The sequence below is a fragment of the Poecilia latipinna genome, unplaced genomic scaffold (assembly GCF_001443285.1).
Source record: "Poecilia latipinna isolate Pla-1442-1.1 unplaced genomic scaffold, P_latipinna-1.0 Scaffold515, whole genome shotgun sequence".
Classification (NCBI taxonomy): Eukaryota; Metazoa; Chordata; class Actinopteri; order Cyprinodontiformes; family Poeciliidae; genus Poecilia; species Poecilia latipinna.
Window position 1 is genome coordinate 196,509 of NW_015113131.1, and position 25,844 is coordinate 222,352.

At 39.0% G+C, this 25,844-nt stretch overlaps 2 protein-coding genes across 2 annotated transcripts in view; one reads left to right on the forward strand and one right to left on the reverse strand.

The window, feature by feature from the left end:
* Window positions 1-1,051: 1,051 nt before the first annotated feature.
* Window positions 1,052-20,113, reverse strand: prlra (prolactin receptor a). Its single transcript, XM_015040542.1, has 9 exons — window positions 19,839-20,113; window positions 11,669-11,759; window positions 10,276-10,408; window positions 4,829-4,998; window positions 3,969-4,135; window positions 3,618-3,759; window positions 2,769-2,865; window positions 2,505-2,574; window positions 1,052-2,396 (listed from the first exon to the last, which is right to left on the reverse strand). The coding sequence occupies exons 2-9, from the start codon at window positions 11,736-11,738 to the stop codon at window positions 1,323-1,325; spliced, it is 1,923 nt and encodes a 640-aa protein (XP_014896028.1). The 5' UTR covers window positions 11,739-11,759; window positions 19,839-20,113; the 3' UTR covers window positions 1,052-1,322.
* Window positions 20,114-23,725: 3,612 nt separating this feature from the next.
* The window catches only part of bxdc2 (brix domain containing 2), a 7,811-nt gene continuing 5,692 nt past the window's right edge, over window positions 23,726-25,844 (forward strand). Inside the window, exons 1-7 of the mRNA XM_015040544.1 lie at window positions 23,726-23,989; window positions 24,650-24,761; window positions 24,843-24,886; window positions 24,955-25,025; window positions 25,130-25,179; window positions 25,268-25,341; window positions 25,499-25,549. Of these exons, the coding sequence (XP_014896030.1) occupies window positions 23,741-23,989; window positions 24,650-24,761; window positions 24,843-24,886; window positions 24,955-25,025; window positions 25,130-25,179; window positions 25,268-25,341; window positions 25,499-25,549 (651 nt within the window). The 5' untranslated portion in view covers window positions 23,726-23,740. The remainder of the gene's footprint in view (window positions 23,990-24,649; window positions 24,762-24,842; window positions 24,887-24,954; window positions 25,026-25,129; window positions 25,180-25,267; window positions 25,342-25,498; window positions 25,550-25,844) is intronic.

The following is a 25,844-nucleotide window of genomic DNA, read 5'->3' on the forward strand; positions in this document are numbered from 1 at the left end:
TTGTTAATCTCTTTAGTTCATTAATTCCACCTGTAAAAAAAGAGTGGTTAAAAAAGATGAATCACATCTAAATCTGAAAAATATATAGTTACATAAAAATGTAAGGCAGCCACTCTTCTCTCTATAATTATATAACTTGACAGTAATTAAAAAAAATTGTATGTAATACATCTTCATGTTAGTATAAAGGTAAAAAGAAAATAAACCACATATCACTACAGTATGAAGTAATTTTATTATAAACTCAACTTTTAAAACAAGCTTTTAAACATAACTTGATGGCTGTTTCTTATGTATTGCAAATATGTTCACCACAAGTGTAGCTTTCCCCACAAGGACAGTGCACAGTGTTATACAAAAGGATCCACATTTATGCCACAAGTTTCCCATCAAAAACTACAACTCGGTAAATGTACATAATCTGCTCTGAGTGACGAATACCTCAGTAAATTCTTGCTTGTTTTCTTTTTTAGCTTCATGTTTAATGTTCAAACACACACACGCACTCACACACACATATCAAAACACATATACAAACCAAAATAAAACATCTTAAAATAAATCTCTTCATATCTTAATGTCCATTTAAGGAATGGAAGCCACATATTCCAAAAGACATTGCCTCTTTTATCATTTTTTTTTTTTTTTGGGATGTTCCAATACAAACTTTTATACATTTCAGCCAAATATTTCACACTGTTATCTGTGTTGAGAGCTGGTGACAGTGAAGAGCACATAATGTGATTTACATCATGTTTATATGCATATTTTAACATAATATTTAACAGCAGCAAAGAAAATAGAATAAAACATTCTTTGCATTAATTTGCGCAGACCCTTCCCTCAGGGGTAACTGGAGCTGTACAGCAAGGAGAAACTTAAATGCCTTGGGTCAAGTGTTCAGGAGTTCTTTGTATACATATATATATATATAGTCTTATATTTGTAATATGTACAACATGTAGCCTTACAATATATTTTAGAGGTAAAATAACGGCTTGCAGTATAATCAACATAGAAACATAGAATCAACATAGAAACATGTAGTACCTCAAATTAAGATACATTTTATTCTTAATTAATCTGAATGACGATTATACGGTTTAATCATCTGAAAAATTGTGGCTCTTAAATATCAGTGTTTCACCTTGACAGGAAAAGGTAAAAAAAAAAATATTTCCATGAAAGCAAAATTGTCTTTGCAACCAATTCTGGAAAGATGCAATCTTTGTCGGTGTGGTTTTTCTCCTTGTTTTCAGTTCCTAAGCTTAAAGTGAACCGCTTACAATGTCTGGCAGCTGCCAGATTGATATCCAAAGCACCTAGTGAGTGGGCAGGCCAAACATGATGGCAGTGTCGATGTAACCACTGGCTGCCATTTCGTCAAGAATTGGCAAGGCGATGTTAATACCAGTCGCAGAGTTCTGCAAAGTGGGAGTGATGGATGCTCTGCTTACTACATCTTCTTGATAAGGGCACATGCTCTTCTCTTCCTCAATAGCATCTCTCTGAAGAAGTAGTAACCCATTATCATTGTTCACCACCCTCACCCTGCTGTAGTCCTCTGTTTGGTGGCTTAAGGTACGGCTGTCTTCCTGGCTGGGGGAAACGGGGTGAAGAAGAACCCCATCCTCAACGCTGACCCTCTGGACTTCGACATATTCGGAGGGCCTGACATTGAGCACATGAACATCCAACGGCGCTCCCATGTAGTCGACATGTGCCGTATTGAGGTCATTCTGGGCCTGGAGGTGCTCATGGGCTGCTGACTGGGGATGGAGTGGATGAGATTGCTTGTGGTCGAAGCTACACTCCCAGTAATTTGATCTAAAGCCTTTTGTGGTGCTGGGGCCAGGCTGAGTGAAGTAAGACGGCATGGAGTTTGGGGTGAACAAGCTGTCAGAGAGACAGTGTTGTTTCCCCGTCTTAGGTGGGTTTGGTCGATTCACTGGGCTAAAACTGTACTGAGGCAGTGGAGAAAACAAAGAAGGCCAGCTCTTCACCTTCTCCTTCTCATTGGAAACATTTGAACTCTGCAGATTTTCATGAGAACATGCCAGGAGTTCCTCCTCCAGGGCTTCCTCCTGACTTTTTGTGTCAGCCTCAGCCTGACTACCCTCCTGATCTGACTGCTGCCCATCTTCTTTGTCACCTCCGCCCTTATCGGTAAGCAGTGTGTGGCTGTCACAGCTGCCCCGGCCAGAGTCATTGTCACATGTGGAGTTTTCAGTTTTGAAGCTATCGTCTTGAAGATCTTTGCCTTCATTCATGATTAGTTCACGCTCCTCTGGGACATACACCTCTAGGTATTGCACAAGAAAGTCCTCATAGTTGGATGTGGTTGGGGGAAAATCAGACACCACCAGTGAGCTGAAGATGTCCTCAGATTTGCCACTCTGCACGTAAAGAAGTATCTTGTTACAAAGACGTCATGATTCAAATAGCTACTTTAACATGCATTATTTAGCATTCAGCACATCTTTAGTCAAAAAGCTCTGGTTTACCTTGAGAAACTGTTTGTCAATTCCCTTGATCTTAGGTCCTGGCACTGGTGGCAGAAGGTAGCGCTTCACACTGCATGCACAAAAAGTTAGCAAGGTAATAACAATCAACATTCACCATTCTTTTCTATTTATTTATATTTACACACACACACACACGCACGCACGCACGCGCACACACACACACACAGACACACACACACACACAGACATTGTCTGTGTTTAATGTCTAATACTTACAATTTACTTAAAAATTTTTACTCTTACCTATGAAAGTTCATGTATACCATCCTAATAAAGATGATGAGGATGAAGGCAGCAAAGACCACAATAAGGATCCACATTGACCTTTCCTGTGGAAAATCTGAATGAAACAGAAGAATAATGACAGTCTTAGAACATGTAAATTTATTAATGTAGCATTTTCTTCTCTTCTCTCAAGTTCCTTTTATGCCTCAAGGTTCATTGTTCCACTAGAACACGGTGAAGAAATGTGAATTAAGCACATAGTAATTCAGTTTTCCTTATAGGTAATCACTTGCTTGTGTGTGTGAGGACAGGGTAACTGAGCTTATGGGTTGCAAAATGGGAGCATGGCATTAAAAACAAATCCTCTCACAGCTCTCTGTATTACTAATTAACACATTTTTTACTGAATCCACACAAAAACCAGGTGGAAAGGTTAAATCCACTCTGACCACAGAATAGTGAAACATGCATTCCTCCAAGTTTAAGTTTTTGTTTCTTCATAAAAAAAATAGTCTACGTTCACGATGACAGATGCTGAGAAACCTGAAATAATGTCTCGATTGCTTCAGTCAAGCTTCTGGGATCTACATGAATATAATTGTCTTTCCACGTTCTGCAATCTTACGATCACAAACGTCAGTGTGTTTTACTTTATCTTACTGGGATGGGCCAACACAAAGTTTCATAACTGTGAAGTAACATGAGGATGCACAAGCTGTTGCAGGTGAACTTTTGACCAACAAAATGATTGGCTTTTTTTTTTTTTTTTTTTTAAAATGCAAAAGCGGATTTTATCTTCTAAATACAGTTGTACAGTGTCAACTGTATTTAGACAGTCGTACGGTTATTTGTGTGCGAAGGACTTACATTCAGGAACTTTGACACGGGATGAGGGGCTCCATTCACTCCAAAAGCCATGATCAGGCTTACAGCGAACCTGAACCTCATAAGTCCCACCTGACCTCAGGCTGTAAATCTGAAGAGTCTTCCTCTGGCCTGCAGAGACCACCTGGAAATGAAACACATGAGTCAGGTCAGTAAACTAAAGCCATCTTCAATATGTGGACTTTAGGTGGTATTGGGATTTGAGAATCAAACCATGGCTTTGTGACATATCAGCGAGTCCTCTGACATGGAGCCAAATGCAAAGTTTCACATTTGGAAGACAAATTCTCAAACCACCAGGCCATTCCATCTCACCGGCAGTGGTTTACTCACCTCCCATTTATTCTTATTTTCCAACTTAAGTCGGACCTCGTAGAAGAGAGTGATCCAACCCGAGCGGGTGTCAGCCATTTTCGGGGGTTTCCATGACACTTGAAGAAAAGGCCAGTCTTTGTCCTCTGTGACATTCACTACCACTTCTTCCGGAGGATTGGGCTTGACTGGGGGAAGAGAACGGAAAGAGAGCACGTGATTAACAGATCTGATGAGACCCAATAAGGAATGACAAGAAATCATAACGGTTTTTAGTAAATAATCACGCGCCCTTCACTCCAGATGTGGAAATATATGGACAGGTCCAGCTGAGGAACTCTAACATTCTAGCTCTGACCACTTTGAGCTGGGTGCAAGAACAATTATTAAGACTTCAAATTATAAACCTACTGCAAAAATAGACAAGGCTGAGGGCTGAGGTTAGTGAAAGACGCTGATACTAATTAGGCCTGATATTCAATCATTGCAACATTCTGATGAAAAGGATAAGTGGAGCACTTACAGATCCTCTAAAGCCAAGACAAAAATATACTCCAGCTTAGTCAGGCATAAGTCTCTTCCATTACCAACTTGAAAAAGGGAACAATTTTCAAACCTCTGGAAAGGTCAGACTTTTTATTAAAAAATTGTGATATTAGCAATGAAGAAGATGGAGAGAAGAAGCTGATTGCTTTTCATTTATATTATAGGATTGTTTTCCAAAGCTGACTGGCAGCCGATAGCTTACAGATATAACAACTACAATTTTTCACAGTACACTAAACAACACTGTTCTGCTGTTCTGTCAAAAAAAATATGTTTTCTGCTAAAATTCTCTCAAGGAGTTGTGTCACGCTGAACCTTTGCCACTTTCCCCTCACCGATGTAGACGACATCTATGTCAACGGGATCGGAAAATGCTCTTCCCCTCGAGTTGGTCGCCACAACGGTGATGTTGTAGTTCACCCAGACGAACGTCACATTCTTGCTGAAGAAGCAAGAGTTCTTGCCGGCCGTTTTGTAGTCAGGACACTCGAACACCCTCTGAGAGCTGTTGAGGAGAAGGAAAACATCATGCAGTTGTGTGATTTGAGACACGGTGCAGGAAAATAGCAAGAACACGGTGTGTTTTTTACGCTACAATTTTTGTAAAAAAAAAAAAAAAAAGATGTATTTTGAGAGGATACATCAGCTCATCAACTCAGCTGAGACGTGTGTCTCGGCTGAGTGGATGATTCAAGGATGAATTGAGAAATTATTTTCTTCTCAATGGCGAACAGAATTACTGAAAGGAGGAAGAACCATTAATAACAACAACAGGAGAAACATGGACAACTAATGAATTCAAAGAATTACTAATTATTCCAAATTTTCTGGCACACTCAACAATCTTCTTGTTGTGCAGTGATGTTACCTTGTGTGTAGGGTATTTTGTTTATGAAAATAATACTTTTGATAATATAATGGACCCTCAGCAACCACTGCAGGCAAAACCCCATTGGATGTGTGGTGGGTAAATGAGTATAGCCTTGAGAATTGGTATGAAACAGATGGGAACATACTGTTGTTGCTGTAGCAGCAGCTGCCACTGACTGAGGGGGGGAATCGTTGTGATGTTGTAACTTTCAGGATGCAATGCTCTCGCTTCGCTGCTGATCTAAATGAACCTCGTTTTAAAGTTTTGCGATGAAATTCCCAAGCTCTTCCTTGCGTGTGTTTTACATGAAACTACACTTGAATTAAAAAAGGAGTGTTTTTTTATCTTCCGCATAATAAAGTATACACTTGTTAGACTCAATAATAAATTGGGAAATTAATTAGAATGTTTATTGTCGTTTGAAAATATACACCAGACCGTGCGTGTCACAATGAAATTTCATTATATTGATTTATGATGGACTACGGACCAAGTTTCCATAGGTTTTATTGCTTTGATGCCAATAAAATAGTTTATTGTAAGCAACATTTCCTTGTCAACACATTTGAATCACAGACAAAAATAACCATCAAAGGTTTTGTTTACAACCAACTGTGTCTTAAGGAAGGCTTTTTGGATTGGATCCAAAAATATATGACAGCCATTTTCAGTTTGAGCAATACTGAGGTGTGGAAGTAGACCAGGGCATGCATGCAATTTCAAGATATAACAAAGATTTTAAAAGTTACAGACAGTTCCTAGATGTCAGAAAATGTCAGAGTGACCAAAGTTTTCTTGGGATGTAGAGCATCACAATACTGCCCCTCCACCACCTGCTGCTTTGCACTGCCAGGCAGATGATTAAAAGAAGGCCACCACTTTTATTTGAGTACAAAGGACACAATCAATTCAGCTGTGAATTCCCTGCTGTGCTAAACAGCTAAAAGTCGTAGCATGGACGAGGCAAATCAAGTGTACTTCAAACAGTTCACCCAGCTTACATAAATGGTTATTGAGTAGAGGATGGCCTGTTGCTGAGCTCTGTGGGTTTCCATTTATCAGTTGTGCCTTAGCATATGTCTGATAGTCTGAATCAATTTAGCACATGTTCACCAAGTTTTTCAGTCTGTTGGAGAAAAATGGTGTGCTCTGCTGTATCACAGGGGGGTGCGTTATTTAAGTGAATGGTAATTATTGCTGTAACATGAGCAGTATGAATAATATGGCATGGAAATAATCCTACATGAGCAAATAACTTGCTGGTCACCCTAGAACAGAAGCGGCAGACTTTGTGAGGAAGCTTAGAGGCCTTCATTTTTGGAGACAAGTCACGTGGTCAGATGAAACTAAAATTGAAGCGTATCAGACTGTGAAGTGCAGGAGTGAAAGGCTCATGTTGTCGAGATGTTTTGCTGCAGGAAGGACTGTCATAAGAAATATTACAACATAAACAAAAAACATCATGGGGTAAATATTAACGCAACATCCGAAGGCAGGAACTCAAATTTGTGGGCAGAGACGGCTGGTGAAGGAAACTCAATTACACCAGTTAGTGGGGGAATGATGCACTTCACAGTCTGATACGCTTCAATTTTAGTTTCATCATAAAAAATGATGCCAGTAAATAAGGTGCATTCAGGTCTCAGGCCATGTCTCTAATACGGCTGGCTGGATTTAACGAGTATCAGAAGGAGAACAGATATTCCTAACAGAGCTGTCACCATAAGTGGTCCAATGTAGCAGCACTTTCCCTGAATCACAATTCAGCCACAGATGCCATAAATTTCACCACAAAGAGATCCAGGGTCTCGCAGACCTGTTATTAGAGTTTCATTTCTCCTTTCTTAATTTCTGCAAAAATCATGCAGAAACGGAGTTCCACGGAAAAGTGACTATAAAGAGGAACAAGTCTCTGCACTTCTGTCAAAACAATTGCTTTCTTGTCAATAGTCAAATAATATAATCCCTTTAAGATTTTTAGGGGATAAACCCTGACTCAGCAAAGAGGCTGTGTTAAAATGAACAAATAAATAAATGAGAGGTCTACGATGCTTTTTTTTTTTCATAAAACATTTGTGGCGTTATCTGCTGCACTACTGTACAGCTGAAGATAGCAGGATCTTGAAGCTACACTGTCACTTCAAAGAGATAGCCTTGAATTATTACAGCAATGTTATCTCAAAAGGTTAGAAGCAGTTAATATCTTATCTGTAGTGGATAATTTGCTAGGTGTGTTAATTTAATACATATTCTAATTAGTTGGTCTAGCTGAAGCTGAAACTAATTACTGCTCTGAGAGAGGTGAAGACTTTCACCGTCTTGACACAACCAACTCTAAAAAAAAAATCATTACAGAAGTTATTGAAAACATTATTTTCTGGATTATTTTTCTCAGGAGGAGAAATGTCACCAACGGGATTAATGTATCAAACATGCACTGAGAAAAAACAAGTACAGCTTTTCCAGTCAGAGTAACTGGACAAAAGATTATTAACAGGGTGGGAAAAACCAATGTAGTGCCATTGAACTAATCCCCCAGAACATTTCTACTATTAGACAGGGAAATGCTTTCTGTGTTTTGTTCTCAGTGTGCATTTCACACAAGACACTGGTGGCACTCTGCTTCTTACCTCTATTTACTGTGTAATCAACTATTATTACCTTTGTGAATAACCTTCTAATGAAGTCACAAACACTGCTAAGAGGTTCAGAGTGCCTTCAGAAAAATATGTTTTTAAGACTGGAGTCGTTTTAATGGCAGATGGTTGCTTTGGTATTGGTCCCTCCTGGTTTAGCTATTAGCCTTAGCCTCAGGACCCAACCTAATGTGAACCTATAATAAATAAGGGGAGCTACCAACTGCAGATCACTTTAGAAACTCTGAACTACACGTTTAAGGTAGTAATATTTAGCTAAATCAACTTCACTGTAGCTTCATATTTACAGACACAATGAAAACCAACATTTCCGTCCACTCAAACTATCAGTACTTTTTCTCTGAATTAGAGTTTACTTCTGCTATCAAACATTCACTTGCTGCGATTTTCAGTCCCCATTTGTCTTATCGACATGTGTCTCAGCTGAGTGGATTAGGCTATAAACAAAAACTAATCCGCTGCATCCTCTCCTTTTCCACATCTGTGTTGGCTCCTTATCAACCCTACTCACGTTTTAAACTCCACCTTCACAGGAACAGGCAGTGTCACATAACCCTTTACAATCTTTATCCTCTTACGCCAGTCTGCTGCCCTCAGTGATTCACATTATGAGGTTTCCACTCTGTGGTTCACACAGAGGGTAGCAGGTGAAATGCATCCTCATTCACGTCTAATTGTGCTTGAAAATAGGTACAACATGGATTCTGTATATGTTCGTAGCTGATAGAGACATACACCAAAAGACTTTTAGGGATTTTTATCTTAAAAAAAAAATAAATAAATAAATAAATAAATAAATAAATAAAGAAATAAATAAATAAATAACATGTCTTCAAGCTATGCAATATTTTGTGTTAGTCTATCAAATCAAATCATTGTAGGATACATTAAAGTGTTTAGCTGAAATGTGAAAGAATGCCAAAGAAGTCGCAGGGGTCTGATTAACACCGCAAAGCTCTGTATTATCCTGGGTGAACACAAACAATGATTCACAGGTCTTATAGCAAACACTGCTAGAAATGGATACCCCTTAAAGTAAAACTTAAAGAAGCCAAAAGCTGCACTAATTTCTGTTATTTTGTCCATATGACGTGATTTAGATAAAACAGAGTTGTATCGCTAGATCTCGCTCAGAAACATGCACACATGTACCATTTCTTCTTAATATCCAGCATGTCAGAAAGGAATGAAAATGATGAGCATTCCTAAGCCTTTCTCCATCTGCTTCAAGCATGTATGTGCTGTTATTAAATAGGAACTTGCACAATAGTGTCTTTGAGTGAATAGTATCTTCCACTGAGTGGAAGATCTCAGTCTAGACATGATTAAACAGGTCTCTTCTAAAAAAGCTTCACTCTTTCTTTTCTGCACCTTTTTTGCTCTGCTTTCCTCAGCTGAACAACAGCAGATAAAAAGAAAACGCCATCTGTGGTACATGTTTCATTGTGTAATTTACATTCAATATTGAACCATGATGAGCAAAATTCCTTTAGACAGCAAATAATCCTATCAGTTTTACCCACATCTGTAAAGTGATACAATAAAAACACAGCAGAGTCCTACTTCATGGCAGACCTTTTGGAAAAAGAAGGAGAAGAAGAAAAAAGACAGGCATTCAAGATAAAGGGTGCATTACACTTAAAGGATGTTCTGTTTTTGATTCTGCTCTACCGACCAAACCAGTTAGAACAAGAGCAGAAGTGGAATGCAGTCCCTGTTCACACCTGGAGTTGTCCAACCCATTTAAATTGAGAAGAGTAGTCAGGGCTGTATTAAAGCTAGTATACAATGTCCTATTCTAACAAGCTGTGGAAAAAATAATCTCAATCATACCAATAGTTTTGGTAGTTTGAAAATGCTTCACTTGGTGAACAGAGGCTCCATTAATCTAAAACTGTGTTTTGAAAAATCTCTGTCGAGTGAAGGATAATCTTTTTCGGTTTGATCACAGCATCTTGAAATTTGAACTAAGGGAAATCAGAAGAGGATCAAAAACATGCAACAACCCGTTAGATTAATACCAACAGGAAGGTTTGGATAGACAGCAAACCTCTCATTAGCAGCGACTTTAGGCATTAGCAGTGTCAAGCCTTTAGCACATGCCACCATAAACAGCACATAGAAATATTAACAATTCATTAGGCAAGGACACCTGCTGACGGGAACAGGATCGAGACAGACTTCACTTTGATGAGATATCTGGAGGTTTTTTAATATCACTAGATCTAGTTACCCCTCCCAGGAAGCAACTTACCCTTCTTTGCGGTAGTACAAGGCGTAGGTGGTTGGAAGCCCACCGTCAGAGCCTGGCTTCCACCAGCAGGTGAAGGTCTCTTTTTCTGGAGAGCGACAACTGATATTTGTTGGCTTCCCTGGTGGGCTGTATCCTAAAGACAAATAAATAAAACAAATAAATTCATTTGTAAAAAAATAAAAAATAAAATAATGGTCATTAATGTAATTTATGAGCAGTTATTTACAAGTTAATTATTTAGTGTTGGATCCTGTTTCTTGTTTCAACAGCCAGTCAACCTTGAGGCACATTTCAGATGTCTTCGCTCATTAGCATAAACTGCTGGAACTCTGTTTAAGTCTAGCTGAATACAAACACCTGTCTTTTTCCCTTTGTGATCATTTAAAACACACAAAAAAGGGAATTAATGTTACAGATAGATGGGGAAAAAAAGTTCCTGGATCTTATTTTAGCCATCAATAGCCTCCTTTCTGTTCTTTTCCGTATTTAAAAACCGAGAAAAGATTTTCCTGAAAAGTTTCCTTGGGCAAAATGTATACTCATCTGTTTAGTCGTGTTTCCCTCTTAAACTGCTGATGCCAATAGCTCTGATCAGGAAGGATGGATTAACTGAAATTTCATTTTTAACTAGACTTTTCCAGACTGTGTAGGAACCATGTTTTTAATATTGAAAGTATTCTTTGATCAATACTTAGGCGTTATCTGTACATTTGCTGCTTTGTCCTTTCAAACAAGCTGCTAAAAGGTGTTTCCATGGAAAGAATGAGGGATGATTCGATCCAATCAATCATTGCCCTGTTGACACACACTCGCTCATTATTTTGAGAAACAACGTAATTGAATTTCAATTCGTTTATGAGACCAGATTGCATTGGATTGATTTGATTATACATTTCTGGATGGGATCTGTTTGTCTTGTAAAATGACTTACAATAATTTGCTGTGAATGGGTGTAAAATAAATAAACCAAACTAATTAAAAACACATACATAAGGCAAGAACAGGAGCGATCTTTTTTTTTTCCCAAATGAACCCTCATTCAACAAAATGAACATGCTGAAAACATGCAGATATTATTTTTGGACGCAGAAGTTCCAATCAGATTTAACTAACGAGCTGGTTCATTAGGGTCATTAATCCCTCCCACACAATGAAGTGCAGGAGCAACTGAACACGAACACATTACCTGCTGGATAATAGATTTCATTAACAGGCTTCGGAGAAAAAAACAAAGAACCAGTATCATTTCATTTTACTGTTGTGAATACGGATTCTGAATCTATGAAAAGACGATTCTGAATTGGTTCGTATTCTGCTTATCCATAACTTAAAAAGCCTTGAAGGTGTTTAGAAGCTGGGGTTAATCTAAGGGCAAATCCAATGGCGAACTTACCCTCTCCTGCTGCATTGTGGATAAATAATATCAACAGCCACAGCAGAACAACTTCCCCAACCTTCTTCATCGTGGCACCACAAAGCCTTTGCTGTGGGATTGAGCAAAAAAAACACACAAACAAAGACAGGTGAGCGTGGCAGACTGGCTGATACGGGCACTTGACCCATCACCTGACCCATAACATTCACGATGGGACAGGAAGAAAATCGCTGTTTATCTGCTGCTGGCGCAATCTGTCTGACATGAAAATCCAGCATGCTGTAATAATGTAAATAAAGGAACGTAAATAATAAAAGGAACATATAAATAAATAAAGGAACAACAAAAAAACGCAAGAAAAGATATGGCACAAGTGAGCAGAAGGGAAAAAAAAAACATCAAATACTTGGTGCTTTACTACAGAGAGAAGATGTCAAACATTTACTCAGAAAGCATTTGTGCAGCGAAAAGCTGTTAACATTCAACCCAACACAGAGGGCAAGGAGGAGAAAAACTGAATAAAGGAAAGCAAGTGAGAAAAAAAACTAAACGTGTTTTTTACATCTTGTTGACTCTCTAACTAAAGATTTAAAAACAGACACCCACACACATTCTCTCAGTTTCTGACTACCTCGACCAGCTGGTACAGGCAGCGTAACTGATTGCATAACCTGGGCTAGGGCTCCATAACAGCAGAAGGCTGGATTGCCATTACCCGCAACTGTCTAGACTTCCCACATCTGCCTAGCTACGGGCAGATGTCTTCGATTCCACTCTGTGCCCCTAAATTCAAATTACTGATTAAAGGAGGAATACAAGAGGACTATAAGGAGAAACAGGAAAATAGCTGGAAAGAAATACTCTCAAATGTTGTTGCCTAAAACTAGCATTAAATGCTGGGCACCTTCAGCGCAGCACCTTCTTGGAGACAACAGAGGGGCGTTCTTTTGTTCATTGCAAACATTTGCAAATGAACTTCCCCTGAAGTGCTATGGATGTCTATGCAAACAAAATGTAAAACAAAACTGCCCTCTTTAGGGATTTTTCCCCCCCCCCACGTCGGTCATCTTCCTATTTTCTTGCACCTAGCAGGACAGTGCAACATACATGCAAATTATGGTTTTTATTTCAAAGGCCATCCTGTTGCTGTAGTTTTGATTAAAGAGAGTGACAATTCTTAATTTAAAAAAACAACAAAAACAACAACAAAAAAAACATGAATTTGTATGCAATTTATTGTGATGTTGATTTGGCTCTGAAACTGAGTGCACTCAATGCCCGTTTCCACTGTTCAACCAACATGACAGAATACGGAAGAAAAACTTCCTTTCCGTACATGCTGTTCAGCACGCACACTCCAAAGCACAACTAATGAGCATGCTGAAAACATGGAGGTAGGACATTTAAATATAGGAGTGCCTGTGGTTTCCCAAAGCATGCCACTGCAGTGCTTTATAATAATGTACTCCAGCCCTGGATTCACACAGATACCCTCAGGTGGGTCTTTTCTCCCCATTTTCTTGTTTTTTGTTGTTGTTTTTTTTTTTGTGTTAACTGAGTAACATTTGTTTTTTATTTGACTCATACAAACATATAGCACTAGGTTAGCATTACTGCTGATCAGATTCTCACATTTAATGTTGAAATATTCCAGAACAATCCATGTATAAATACATTCAACTGCTTTTTACATTTTTACTATTACCTTTCGTTTAATGCTAGGAGATTTTATATGAGTTTACTATCAGCAAAAAAGCTGAACATGACCGTAAAGTGGAAGGAACATTATAAATATTTTCAGATATTTTATGAAAACACATATCGTCATGCAGGTCAATATTCTGTACAGCAGGTACAAGTGAAAGTCTTTTGGGTTGTGCCTCTAAAATTTGCCATGTCTAGAGACTGTCATTTTTGCCCATTCTTTTTTTTTTTTTTTTTTTTTTTACAAAATACCTTAAACTCAGTCAGACTGGGCGACTGTCAATTATCAAGTTTTGCCACACATTATTGATTAGATTTAGAAATGAACTTTGACTGGGCCATTCTGTTTTGATCTAAGCCACTCCATTGTAGCTCTGGGTAAATGTTTAGGATTGCCACAAAGACTTAAGCTTTGGAGTGATAGTTGTTCTTTCATCAAAGTCTCCCCTGAGTTGTAGATCACTTCTGCTTCCACTTTACTGCTCTCTTTGTCCAGCCTGTCAATTTATGTGAACACCCAAAGTAGGTCTCTTTTGTCAAGCTCAGTTTGAAAGATGGGTGGAACGACGCTTCCTGATGTGTTCGTCGCTATAATGTGGTTTTACCTAACCCTGCTTTAAAATTCTCCTCCACTGTATCTCTGACCTGTCTGGTCTATAGGTAGATTTGGTGGATTTGAAGCTGCAACAAACTCTTTTGGTATGTTGAATTGACTGAGTCATCATACCACTGATAGGACTGATTAGTCAGCCCTATCAGTGTGAATAGCGCTGGGTAAATATGCTTGAAACCCTTTTAAAGGGTTAATTTATGATAATAATAAACTGCAAAAAGTGTGGCTCATTTCCTTTCCACTTCCCTAGCATGATCCGCTTTGTGCTGGTCTAACATTAAACCTAAACGCCATGTATGACTGTAATGTGGTCCTACTATAACAAAACGTGGAAAAATCTCAGACGTGGGGCTACTTTTGCAAGACTGTGTAAAAAAGTCTCTACTCGCATTTGTTTTCCCTTTTTTACTTTATTGCTACTTATTATCTGTGTCTCTCACAAACTGTTCTTAGGAGATAGATTTTCTAGGAAAGTGCTTGTATTTCCGACATAGAAGTTTTACAGTGCAGTAATAGAAAAAAAAAATAGTTTTGTCTACCGCTGGAATGTAAACACATTGCGGAGCGAAATAGTCTGAAACGGGCGATCTTCAACATGCTGCGACTTACTCCACGACTGATCTAAATGCCAAGGATCTGCCTGCAAACTACAGCACTATGTGTGCCTGCAGGTAAATTCTACATTAATAATGTGCTGCAATAATACTCAGGGATGTGGCTGCCTGGGCATGTGTTGTCACACAGAGCCTCTGCCAAACTACTAGCTTAAGTCTAGCTTGTGCAATGGCCGCAGTGTTTCTCAACATATATCTGAAACTTTTACATTTACACATTCATTCTGGAGACACCTTGTCTGGCTTTCAGAACCTTAGAACATGAACCATATCCAGCTCATGTATAGGTGGCGTTCATTTCAGGAACGCCACCATGATCTGATAATTGGCATTAAGATCAAGGCATCGGATTAGCCTCCTGCTACATATAGCCCTCTTACATAACCAGTAGCCGAGACCGTGGGACATAAGCTGCTGCCCATTGCAGCAAAGCTTTTTCCCTAAATCCAGAGATGATGCACAGTTTATATGATATGGCTGTGCACTTTTCATGCTTTGCTTCTTCAATCACAGTAATTTAGGCTTAAGCTTCCTGTCAGAAATGCTTTAGCTCACCCTTATCAGAGGGTTTTAAAACACGCACAGCCGCTTTCTGATCATATCACATAATCTCAATCAGTATTAAGTTCAGATCCTGACTAGGACACCCCAAAACCTTAATTAATATATCTTTAGCTATACAGTGGTAGACTTTCTGGTATGCTCTGGATTATTACCTGGCTGCTAAATCTAAGTGCTTTTGTGCAAACTGATGGCAGATTTTCTATCAGAAAGCTCTGAAGGGTTTCTGCTAAGTAGAATTTATAGTTCCATCAATAAAGTCAGTAATCCAGGACCTACAGCAGTAAAGCAGCCCTAGACCATTACGCTATTACCACCATGTCTTGCCAGTATATTGATATTTTTTTCTGCAAAGCAGTGTGAATTTTATCTCATTTCTAACTGAACACACACCTTCCAAACAGTTTCATATTTGTCTCGACAGTCCACAGATTGTTTTCCAAAAAGTCGTAGAGGTCATAATGGTCTGTTTTGGAAAATGTAGTATGGGCCTTTCTGTCACTTTTGGTCAGCAGGGGTTTGTCACCATTTAACTATTGCATTGATGTCATTCTTCTTGTTGTCTATTCATGAACACTTAACAGAGTGCTTAAACAAGTGCTTACGATGCTAATTTGGGTTCTTTTGTGACCACCTGAATGAGTCACCGATGCATGCCTCTCTTCAAAAGTTTCACCTACGTTCCATCTTTTCTCCACGAGTAAATACTGGCTCTCACTGTGCATTACCAAAGTTAGACAAAGCTTTCCAATGCTTCCCAGACAGACTGATGTCAATGGCTTTGTTTTTCATCTCTTCTTGAATTTTCTCACATCGGATCACTCTTTGTTTCTTTTTCAGATCTTTTAACCTGGTCCGAGCTGTCTGTTTAACTGGCTTCTTGATCCTATAGATACGGCAGTGACCAGGCAGAGTGTGGTTAGTAAAATTCAACAACAAAAAAAGTGGATTACCAGCATTAATTTATGACTTAACAAAGAGTCTATCTTTTCCACACAGAACCAGATTACTTTGCATAGCTTCACCCCTAAATAAATAAAATGAGTTGTTAACTGCCTTTTTGTTTTTAAACATATTTGTTTGGCATTAAAATCTGTTTCACAACCAGCGACACTTCAGTGTGACAAAAAAGCAAAAACATAAGGAATCCCTAAGGAGGCAAATCATTTTTCACCTTGTCTTTCATCCAGTTCTTGTTAGGCTCAGCCCTTCCTGGTTTTGTTTGAATTATTCCCGATTTCTGCCTTTGAGTTTTCAACTTGGAGCGCCTTTGAATTTTGCTTCATTAAAAATGTTTTTCCGCCTCTCTTAGCTTCTGCTTGTTAGCATTAAATTGCATCCCGAAACACATCATCTCTGCTGAGAGCAACCGTACACATGAGAAAGTGATAACCAAGCAACAGAATGCGCAACCCACATGTGCTCGGTGCAACATGCACCTGCGTGTGTGTCTGCACGGCATGTGGATGGACTGAAGTTGCCAGCTATAAACTGAACTATATGTGAAATGTTCTTTACACTACCAGTAAGTTGTTTAAGATGTATTTCTTCTTTCTGCCTAATAAATTAGAACTTTTGTGTGTTTTTTTTTTCCCCATGATGTGCAGGAAACACTCGGATAAACAATGCCAATTATGTTACCTGTTCTCTTATAAAGAACACGGCAAACAAAAGACGCGGCCCAGAAGACTAACACCTACATTCAGATTTCGGGTGAATCATTCATGAGCCGAGTCCTCCTCTTTCCTCTCAAGTTCAGAAGGTGAGAAGAGGATGTATCAAATGGCGTGCCGAGGGCAACTGTGAGCAGAGAGAGGTGTCACCTGGTGGCAGACATACATTTAAATAGCACACCTTTGTGTGGATCATGTTGTACAAAAAGTTTTTCTCTGATGAACAGTCAAAGCATTCTCAGGAGGCCTGACCGACACAGCTGAGTTTACGGCATTCCTCTTTCCACGAACCTGTTTCTAGTTTCCAAAAGGTTACGAGAACAACCAGAGGAGTGTGCAATATATCCTGAATGATTTACGGCTCATTTATGTATCTCAGTTTTACATTAACTTGAGCTTAGTTGGATAAATATAAAAAAAGAAGAAAAGGTAAAGAGACCATTTGAGTTCTTGGTAATACTTTCTTTAAAAGCTGGGGAAAAGAACAGCCTCTCAGTTTCCTGGTACTGAAGAGTATTTAAACACAGAAAGAGCAAAGATGATGTGGTCCAGCAGGTTTGGCACGACTGAAACGTGGTTCGTTATGGCAACAGCTCCTCGTCTTTTTAACCATTTACCTGCGAACGTACGCTACAATCCATTTCGTGATTCTGATTGCGAAGTGCATACAGGTATCTTGGCATGGGGAATAACAGGTACCAGAAATTGCTGAAACTTCCCTCGTATCATAAGCTTGACCTGAAACCCTGCTCAGACTGGAACAAACTTAGCACTTCCTAGTATTGTAAAAAAAACCAGTTTGAACAGCAGCACAAATAGATTTCTAGGAATATATATATTTTTTTTTTTCACCATCATACGGGCAGTCAGGGTTGGGAAGCCACAGAATGCAGAATCAAAAGGTATAAAGGGATTCTGGTTACAAGGAAGCTGGACTAACTAATCCTTGGGCTATGATATAATCTGAATTGCCTAAAACTTAGGGTTAAGTCTGTATACGAATTGTTGATTTTAGTTCTGTGTTAACCTCAGACTGTAGGGTGTGCAGTGAGCTTTACTTGAAATATTTTGGACAGATCTCACGTTTATGTTTAAGTTAAAATATGAATTTCATCGATGTGCCTAAAAACTGAAGATGCAACGATTCAGTTAAAGGAGAACAAATGAGCTGCCGACTAAAATAGGACGTGAAGAAATTTAAATACTTGTACCAAATCTTAATCACACTTGTACTGAAATATATAAACTGTGCATCAAAGCACATGCTGGTGGTTGATGTATTTGTACACCAAAAAAATAGTGATAGATTTTAAGTCTGATGCATTTAATGAAAGGGTGAAAATGAGGACAGAGACCGTCTCTGGTCTCTGGCCGATCAAGCGATGCAGGTTACATGAAAATAATTAATGACTGAAGTTAACTGTTAAATTATATATTCAGGTATACACATTTTCAATATTCTGCTTGATAAAAGGCACATATACTTTAGGAATGACAACTCTGGTATGAACAAACATAATTATATATGCACAAAACCTTTACTACAAGTACAACATATGGGCAAAAATTTTAAAATATGCACAAAGGGGTCAACAAACTTGTTCAATGTAAATGTTTAAAACATATAGCATTGCCCCTTGTCTGCTACACAGATTGTCCTGCTTGAGTATGTGTGGCTGTGAAATGTCACTTGCTACCTTTTCTTGCCCAACCTAACTTACATCTGACAGTTTCAACATGGAAAAACAGCTTCAAGGACAACACACACACACGCACACGCATGCACACACCCTTCCCTCGCTGCAGCCCTAATGATCCCACTTATCTTGTGTCAGCTCAAAGTCAAGACATAGGTTTGCGAGATAAGAGCGGCAGCTAAATTTATGGGCCACTTCTCCTACACCGGCAACTGTTTGAGAAAGAAACAATATTAGTTCAGCTGTTTTCTAAAGAGGACACATTAGTCTGACATTTATGCTCATTTATCTGACACAGGGTTTAGGCATAGAAATATAAATCTGCATAAATGTTAAATTTCTGAATGTGGATCCGAGGTAGGCGGATCTACTGGGACTTTTTAATGTGGCTCGAGGCTTGTGCCCGTATACCGATTGTTGGGGGTTACAGACATCTCAACCCCAAGTCCAGATGGTGTTGGACATCCAGAGGGAGGGACAAAAATGTACATTTATTCATTAGTTGAAGCGAAAAAATTCTATTAGGTCACCATTTGACACTTCCGTGAAGAAAACAGCAACAACTTTAATGATGCAACCGTGGTGCCAGTCAACATGTGCCAATAAAAATATTGACACCATACTGACCACTCCATTCTTTACATTGAGAACAGAAGCTTGAAGGTGAATTTACAGCCAAGAATGCAATACCTGTCATTTGATAAGGGCTGGGTCTTTACTGACCTTTCACTGATAATAGTTAGACTGCTGTGCCCTTGCTTTGGCATGAAATTAGCCTGTTGTATTCGATGTTATTAACATTTAATGACTAAGTTTTTACTGGTTGTGTCTTTCAAGTAAATAAAGGGTTAAATAAAACTATGCTGACTTTTCAACATGTACTCCTTTACGAGTTTTAAAGCGCCTGATCAGAGGCAGTGCGGCGTAAACGTCCTGGCCATGACAGCAGCAATGAGCTGAAGTTAATTAAAGCCTCCGTGTCTGACTTGAAGCGGAGAGAGTCAGTAAGCTGCAGGCAACTAACAGTGTAATCCCGTATTGAGATGATCAACCTGGACCTATAAAGGTTGAGAACTTCTGCCACTTCTTCCTGACCTGGCTTAAGTCCGTTAAAAACAGAAAGAGCAACCCAGGTAAGAAAAAACTGATTCGCTGCATCCTCGTCCTAATTTCTGCACAATAAACGAAGTGAAAATCACATTCTTTTTTTATTTTTATTTTTTTCAATTCAGACTCTAAGACAAAAGACATTTTTAATATTCTCTCCTAACCATTTCATAACAATCACACAAAAAAAATAAAAAAATAGAAGTGAGGGGAGTTTACCGGCAGGCGACAGGTGTATCAGCGTCTCTCTCTCTCTCTCTCTCTCTCTCTCTCTCACTTGCGCCTTCGCTGAAGTGACTCCTGTGAAAACCGAGCAACTTTTACCTGCTTTCCTTGGAAAGCTGGCGAGGTGCGCACACGCTCCACCGAACCGTGGGAACCGCTCAACACGCTCGTCCCGTCTGGAAAGGAAGCGCGACTGGCACTCTCCCCGCGCCCTGACGGACCAGAGGAGGGTGGGGATGGCACCGAGGAGGGAGCGTAGCCTCCAAACCCCGCCCACCGCTCAGTTTGCCACAGATAAATCGAAGACTGGCTCAACGAGTTTTGTTGTCCGTTTAAAAACGATACCTGGGGATTACATAGATCTGGTTTTTGACGTGTCTCTGAGACTATTTTCTGTTATTTCATGTTTCAGATACATTTAATAAGAATAATAGGGGTCAGTTAGAATTAACAAAAGTATTTATTTGCTTAATGGAATAATAATTACTGGGTTTTTTTCATCATCTTAAAGTCAAAACGTTAAATAAACTAAGATGACTCTACCTTTAAACAATTTGAATAGGTAAAAATGGTCATGCAAGGGTTGTGTAACGTTCAGAGAGGGAGGAACACCTGTGCATGTTTTTAAAGATAACATCAAACACATTGTATAGTTGAGTGGCGTCTTTGGAAAACAAAAATAATCTAAGTAATTCAGCCAAGCTGTCAGAAAGAGAACTGTGGACTTCGATACGTCTGATCTGTTCCTTGGAGCCACTCCAGATGACCGAACTTGCCACTTTCACTAACATCCAAGTCTAAATACGAAAATATGCAACAATCAAATTTTTCAGGATATGTTTTAACATGTTTTGGTGCAGAATTTCTGTATCAACCTCAGAACAAAATCAAAAGGCAATGTGATGATTGTTGTATCAACATGACCTTTACATATTCAGATTTATATTTAAGTAATATTAATATTAATATAAATTTATATTATAAATACATTATCTCTTCTTCAACCTGCTGAGCAGCCATGTTAGTTTATTCACGTCTCATCATCATATCGTTTGTCTGATTGTAGATATGTAAAAATGCACATTGTTTTTTTTTTTCTCTTTTGCGTTATCTATTTTTTCATTGTTGCTATGGTAAAATCTTACCGATGTTTGGTCTTGGAACCTCTTTGCACTCTTATCAACGTATGTCTCTCCATATAAAACGAGCAATTTCCCATGGGTCATATTCTAAGATGAAACCATAGTTTAAGGTTCAGTTTAAGGTATCTTGGGAGCCAATGTGATTGTGATCTAGGTGATCTAGGAAATGTCACCATAATCCTGAAACCTCCAAACATAAAGGCTTGGGTTAACCTCAGAGTGAGCTTCCAGGAAACGAATGCAACTTGCCTACCATGTTGCACAGGTATCCGTGATAATAACTAATACATGTTACCATGTGGAATCGGGTTGCAAGTGATGATGATGAAGAAAATAAACACCAGCATTTTATATGTTTTTTTTTTATGTGGTTTTTGGGAAGGAGTGGCGTTTCATTGCAGTCTTTAAAAAATGTAAACACGCTCCCTATCTGTTGTCCTATCAGGGAACAGGCGTCCACGTTGGTATCAGAAAGGAAAACACACTTTAAAATGCTCCCCTGTGGTAAACCAAGACAATTTGCCTGTGCTGCAATTATGCCCATTATGACCGAAGAAAAGGCTGCCGTCTTTATGCCGCAAGATCCTGGCTTTCTCTGCATGCAAAACAAAAATAGTCACGTCTCCTCTGGGGGGAAGGGGGGGGGGACAACACACGGTGCCTTCTTGGCGCTACCTTAGTAACTTTTGGTCGCTCTGAGTATGAACAAATATTGTAAAACGCACCATGAACATCTGAATGATGTGCTGTAAATCACTTTTTATCCTTTTTCCTCTTTCCTCTCGCAGAGAGCTATAAAGATAGTTTGGTCTCCAAGTACGGTATATTAGGTCTGTGCAGAAAACCTGTCCTTGACTCTCTTTTCTATACGTTTTCATAAATGTGTAAACTGAAGAGTATTTTTTTAAGAGCTCACTCTACCTGTCTCTGTGTGATGAAAAAAGAAAGATGGGGCCTTTCAAAATGGAAGATACACGGTTGTTTTATTTTTCTGGGAACTAAAGTACCCCGCTCTCAGACATAGACATTGCTCATGCAAAAGTAAACAATGTCGAGGTGCATTTTGTTTCCAAGGAAACTCCAACACTGCTTTGGAGGGCACGGGGAGGAGATACGGAGGCAGATTCCTTCAGGGATCTTTGCATCCGATTATTGTCTGTCGCATGAAACTTCCTCAGAGCTTATTGTGTTCAATCTCTGGAAAAACACTCCTCAACAGATTTTCATGGGCGGGCACTGACGCAAATGCACACATGTGCATTATTGCTGAACACTTCCAACGAAGGGGAATGGAAGTTTCTGGAGACATGCACAGTGTAGTATGGACTGGCCAAGCCAAGGTCTGCCTACTTAAAAGTGAAGCAAGTGCACATGGAGAGCACTTGTTGCAATACTGCTGTTGTTTTTCCACTATACTGATTCACTTTACTTCCTTTTTTTAAAAGGAGAGGCCTCTTCATGCACATGCAGCCGCTTTTTCAGTGAAAGAATACTCAAAAGTTTGTTGCATTTGCCGTGGACTGTCCAGTATTATTTGTGAACAAGGAGCCACCAGTATTCATGTTAATACAGCATCTTAAATAAATCCCGCTATCTGTGAGTAATCTACTTTTAGGCAGACTAACTGGTGGCTCTCTATCGGGATTGCCCAGGAAATCACTCCCCCTCCCGTTTTCAGTTCTACTCAGTTGCAATAATGTTACATAATATGGCCATCTGCTCTTGACATTGATTTAAAAGTCTCACTGTGTCTGCCCTGTGAGTGTCAGCAAACATTTGAACACAAGCGGCTTTGTTGAAGCCCATAATAGCATGTTTTTCATATCCAGAGCAATGATATACAAATACATGTTGCCCCCCCTGCCCCCCACTTTGACTTTGTTTCAATTTTTCACACATTTGAAATGTTTCTTTATGTTAACATTTTTCAAACATGTTGAAAAATGTTTGATGAGTTGATTACATGTAATCGCACACATACATGTGTGTGTGTGTGTGAAACATATACAGAGAGAGAGAGATTTGTTGCAATACTCCGTGTCAATGAAACCAGCGTTCTGTGTCTGCGTTCATAGTGACATCTAGCGGGTGCTTTGAGCGAAACTCTGATTTGAGCGAAACTCAAACTGTACAGTTGGACTTTCGTGACATTTCACACCATTCCACCGAAGGAAAGGTCGGAACGACTATATCTTTAAAATCCCCAAAAGGTTTTAACATACAAAAAAAATCAAGGTGTATGAATACTTTTAAAATCACTGCAGAGTGGCAGTTGCTTCAGTTAATCAAATGTTTTTTTTTTTGTTTTTTTGTTATTGTTTTTTTTTAATGGGAGATAATAAAACTTTTGATCCTTTAGACATATGCAAAATATTCACTTTGGATCTGGGCACCTAAACATATTTGTATTTAATGAGAAATAAAAGATAAATGTACAAAAAGGACAAAACACACAAAAAAGAGGACAACAGAGTATATCCATCATTAGAACTTGTTGGGTCCATTTGTCTCCATAATTAGCTTAAAATTTGATATTTCTAAAGACACGCTCTATTATAATTTAAAACCACCCTTGTTATGATCTCATTAGCTGTAAGGTCAAAACATAAAGTCTGAAAGTTGCTGTCAGCTTGTTTAAATGCGAAGTCTGAGTGCAGACTGGTACGGAGCCATTTTTCGCTCCGCTGGGGGTTTAAATACAAGAGTGAACTGATTGTCGGTGATTCACGCGATATTTGGGTTTTTGCCAGTCCCATGTCTTGGACAAGCCAGTTGGTGGCGGTACTGCTCTGTTACGCTGTTTGCCATCCATCGTTTACAAAAAGTAGAAGAAGAAGAAGGTCTTGTACAAGCATGGCTGCGTTCAAAAGAAAACGTGGAGGAGATGGAGCCTCGGACAAAAAGGGGAAAAAGGGTAAATTTGTTGTAGATAAAGGCGAAATTCCGCCTGAAACCGAGCAGGAGACACAAAATGAAGTTACTGTCCCACCTCCGGTTTCTATGGTAAGTGATTAGCCTTGTTATTAGCCATTAAGCTAGCACCAGCTCTCATGTAGAATCCATTTTTATTTGTTAAAGAAGGTGATTAATGGTATTAATAGAAGACTTTAGCGTTTAATAAACCACTACAGACATATAACACAAGTGACCGTATCGACAGAAGGTGTTCCGTTAAACAAAGTTGTGAAAAGTAACAGATACCAAAAACAAGCGATTAAAAATGCGTTTTTTAGATTTCTTCATTCTCCATGATATGTTGGGAGTGAATGAAATCGTTATCAATGACGTTATATTAATTTGGCAATGGTGTTGCATTGGGAGACATTTATATGAATGCACAAATCGTCAGCTGCTTTCACGATTTAAAGTTCCCCACAATGGAAAGACAATTTTAACATTATTCAGGCCATATTCTGTGAGTTTGATCCTTTATAGAAAGGCCCTATATGATTTCCAAAAAAAGATCTTTGACGGTGTATAAATGTATTATTGATGGAATAAAAACTCCCATTAGCTGAATAATTAGTTCATATGCCAGATTGCTAACAGACATGCAGCTTGTAGTTTTCAATCAGTGTGGTTTTAAAGTTGCCAGTGGCACTCCGTGTCCATCTGCTTTTCCTGCAACTAGTTTGATATTGTGGGATAATCTTTCCTAAACAGGGCAAATGGACCAACAAGGAAAGAGTTCTTATCTTCTCTTCAAGAGGAATCAACTTCAGAACCAGGCACCTGATGGGAGACCTGAGGACCATGATGCCTCATTCAAAAGCAGGTCAGTGTTGAGGCATTCAGAGTTCTCTAGTGATGGCAACGCCTGAATGCCAAGATTAACTAACACAACGTTCTGTACCAGATACCAAAATGGACAGGAAGGACAAGCTGTTTGTTGTTAATGAGGTAAGTCTGTGTGAAGAGCAGAATTCCTCTCGTCTCGCAGCATAGCCTGACGTCTGTGTGCTTTTCAGGTGTGTGAAATCAAAAATTGCAACAAGTGCCTCTTTTTCGAGGCAAAGAAGAAGCAGGACCTGTACATGTGGTGAGGGTTTCTGTCTGTGGTACTTTCCCCCAAACTTTTAAGCTCGATTATTCCTTGGAAACCAAATATATTTTACGCCGAATCATTCTGTTTTCTTTTTGTAGGATCTCCAACTGTCCGCATGGACCTTCTGCAAAGTTTCTGGTTCAGAACAGTAGGTTGTTTCTCTCCTTTAGCTCGTAGGTGCAGAGGATGTTTGTGGTGTTGCAGATACTTGATAAATGTTATTGTTGCCCTCCCAGTTCATACGTTGGCTGAGCTCAAAATGACAGGAAACTGCCTGAAAGGATCCAGACCCCTGCTCTCATTTGATCCAGTGAGTGTCACACAGGGAAAAGTTTCTGATTTGAAAATAAAAATGTATAATATTAACATGGAGGTATTTTGCCTCTGTTTTGTGCTGTGTGATCTGAATAATGAGCAGAGCTTTGGTTGCTGAAGTCTAAAACTTTCTGTTTGTTTCCTTTTAACAGAAATTTGACAAAGAGCCCCAGTATGCTTTACTGAAGGAACTCTTCATCCAGGTATGTTTTCTGTTGCTAAAGCTTGAAAAGAAATCCCCCTACAGTGAAAATGTCTAATACAGGGTGGAATTTAGTGTGACTGGATTTTAAAGGTTGAAAAGGAAAGACAATGTATTTCTGGACTTAATTATATACATTGGTTTGCAAATTTCTCCATTTTATCCATCTGTCAGTTATTTTATTCCTTCTATCAGTCTGATAGTCTGTTCGCCCATTTATCAAATCAAAAATCAAATAAAATTTTATTTGTATAGCACATTTCAGCAGCAAGGCATTTCAAAGTGCTTTACATAAT

What these genes read in the sequence shown, in the direction of transcription:
- prlra (XM_015040542.1), bottom strand. Translation starts at nt 11,738, where the DNA reads ATGAAGAAGGTTGGGGAAGTTGTTCTGCTGTGGCTGTTGATATTATTT. An exon ending in TTGTACTACCGCAAAGAAGG is followed by an intron (nt 4,999 to 10,275) that starts GTAAGTTGCTTC and finishes TCTCCTCAACAG; the next exon opens with CTCTCAGAGGGTGTTCGAGT. An exon ending in AAAATAAGAATAAATGGGAG is followed by an intron (nt 3,760 to 3,968) that starts GTGAGTAAACCA and finishes TTTCATTTCCAG; the next exon opens with GTGGTCTCTGCAGGCCAGAG.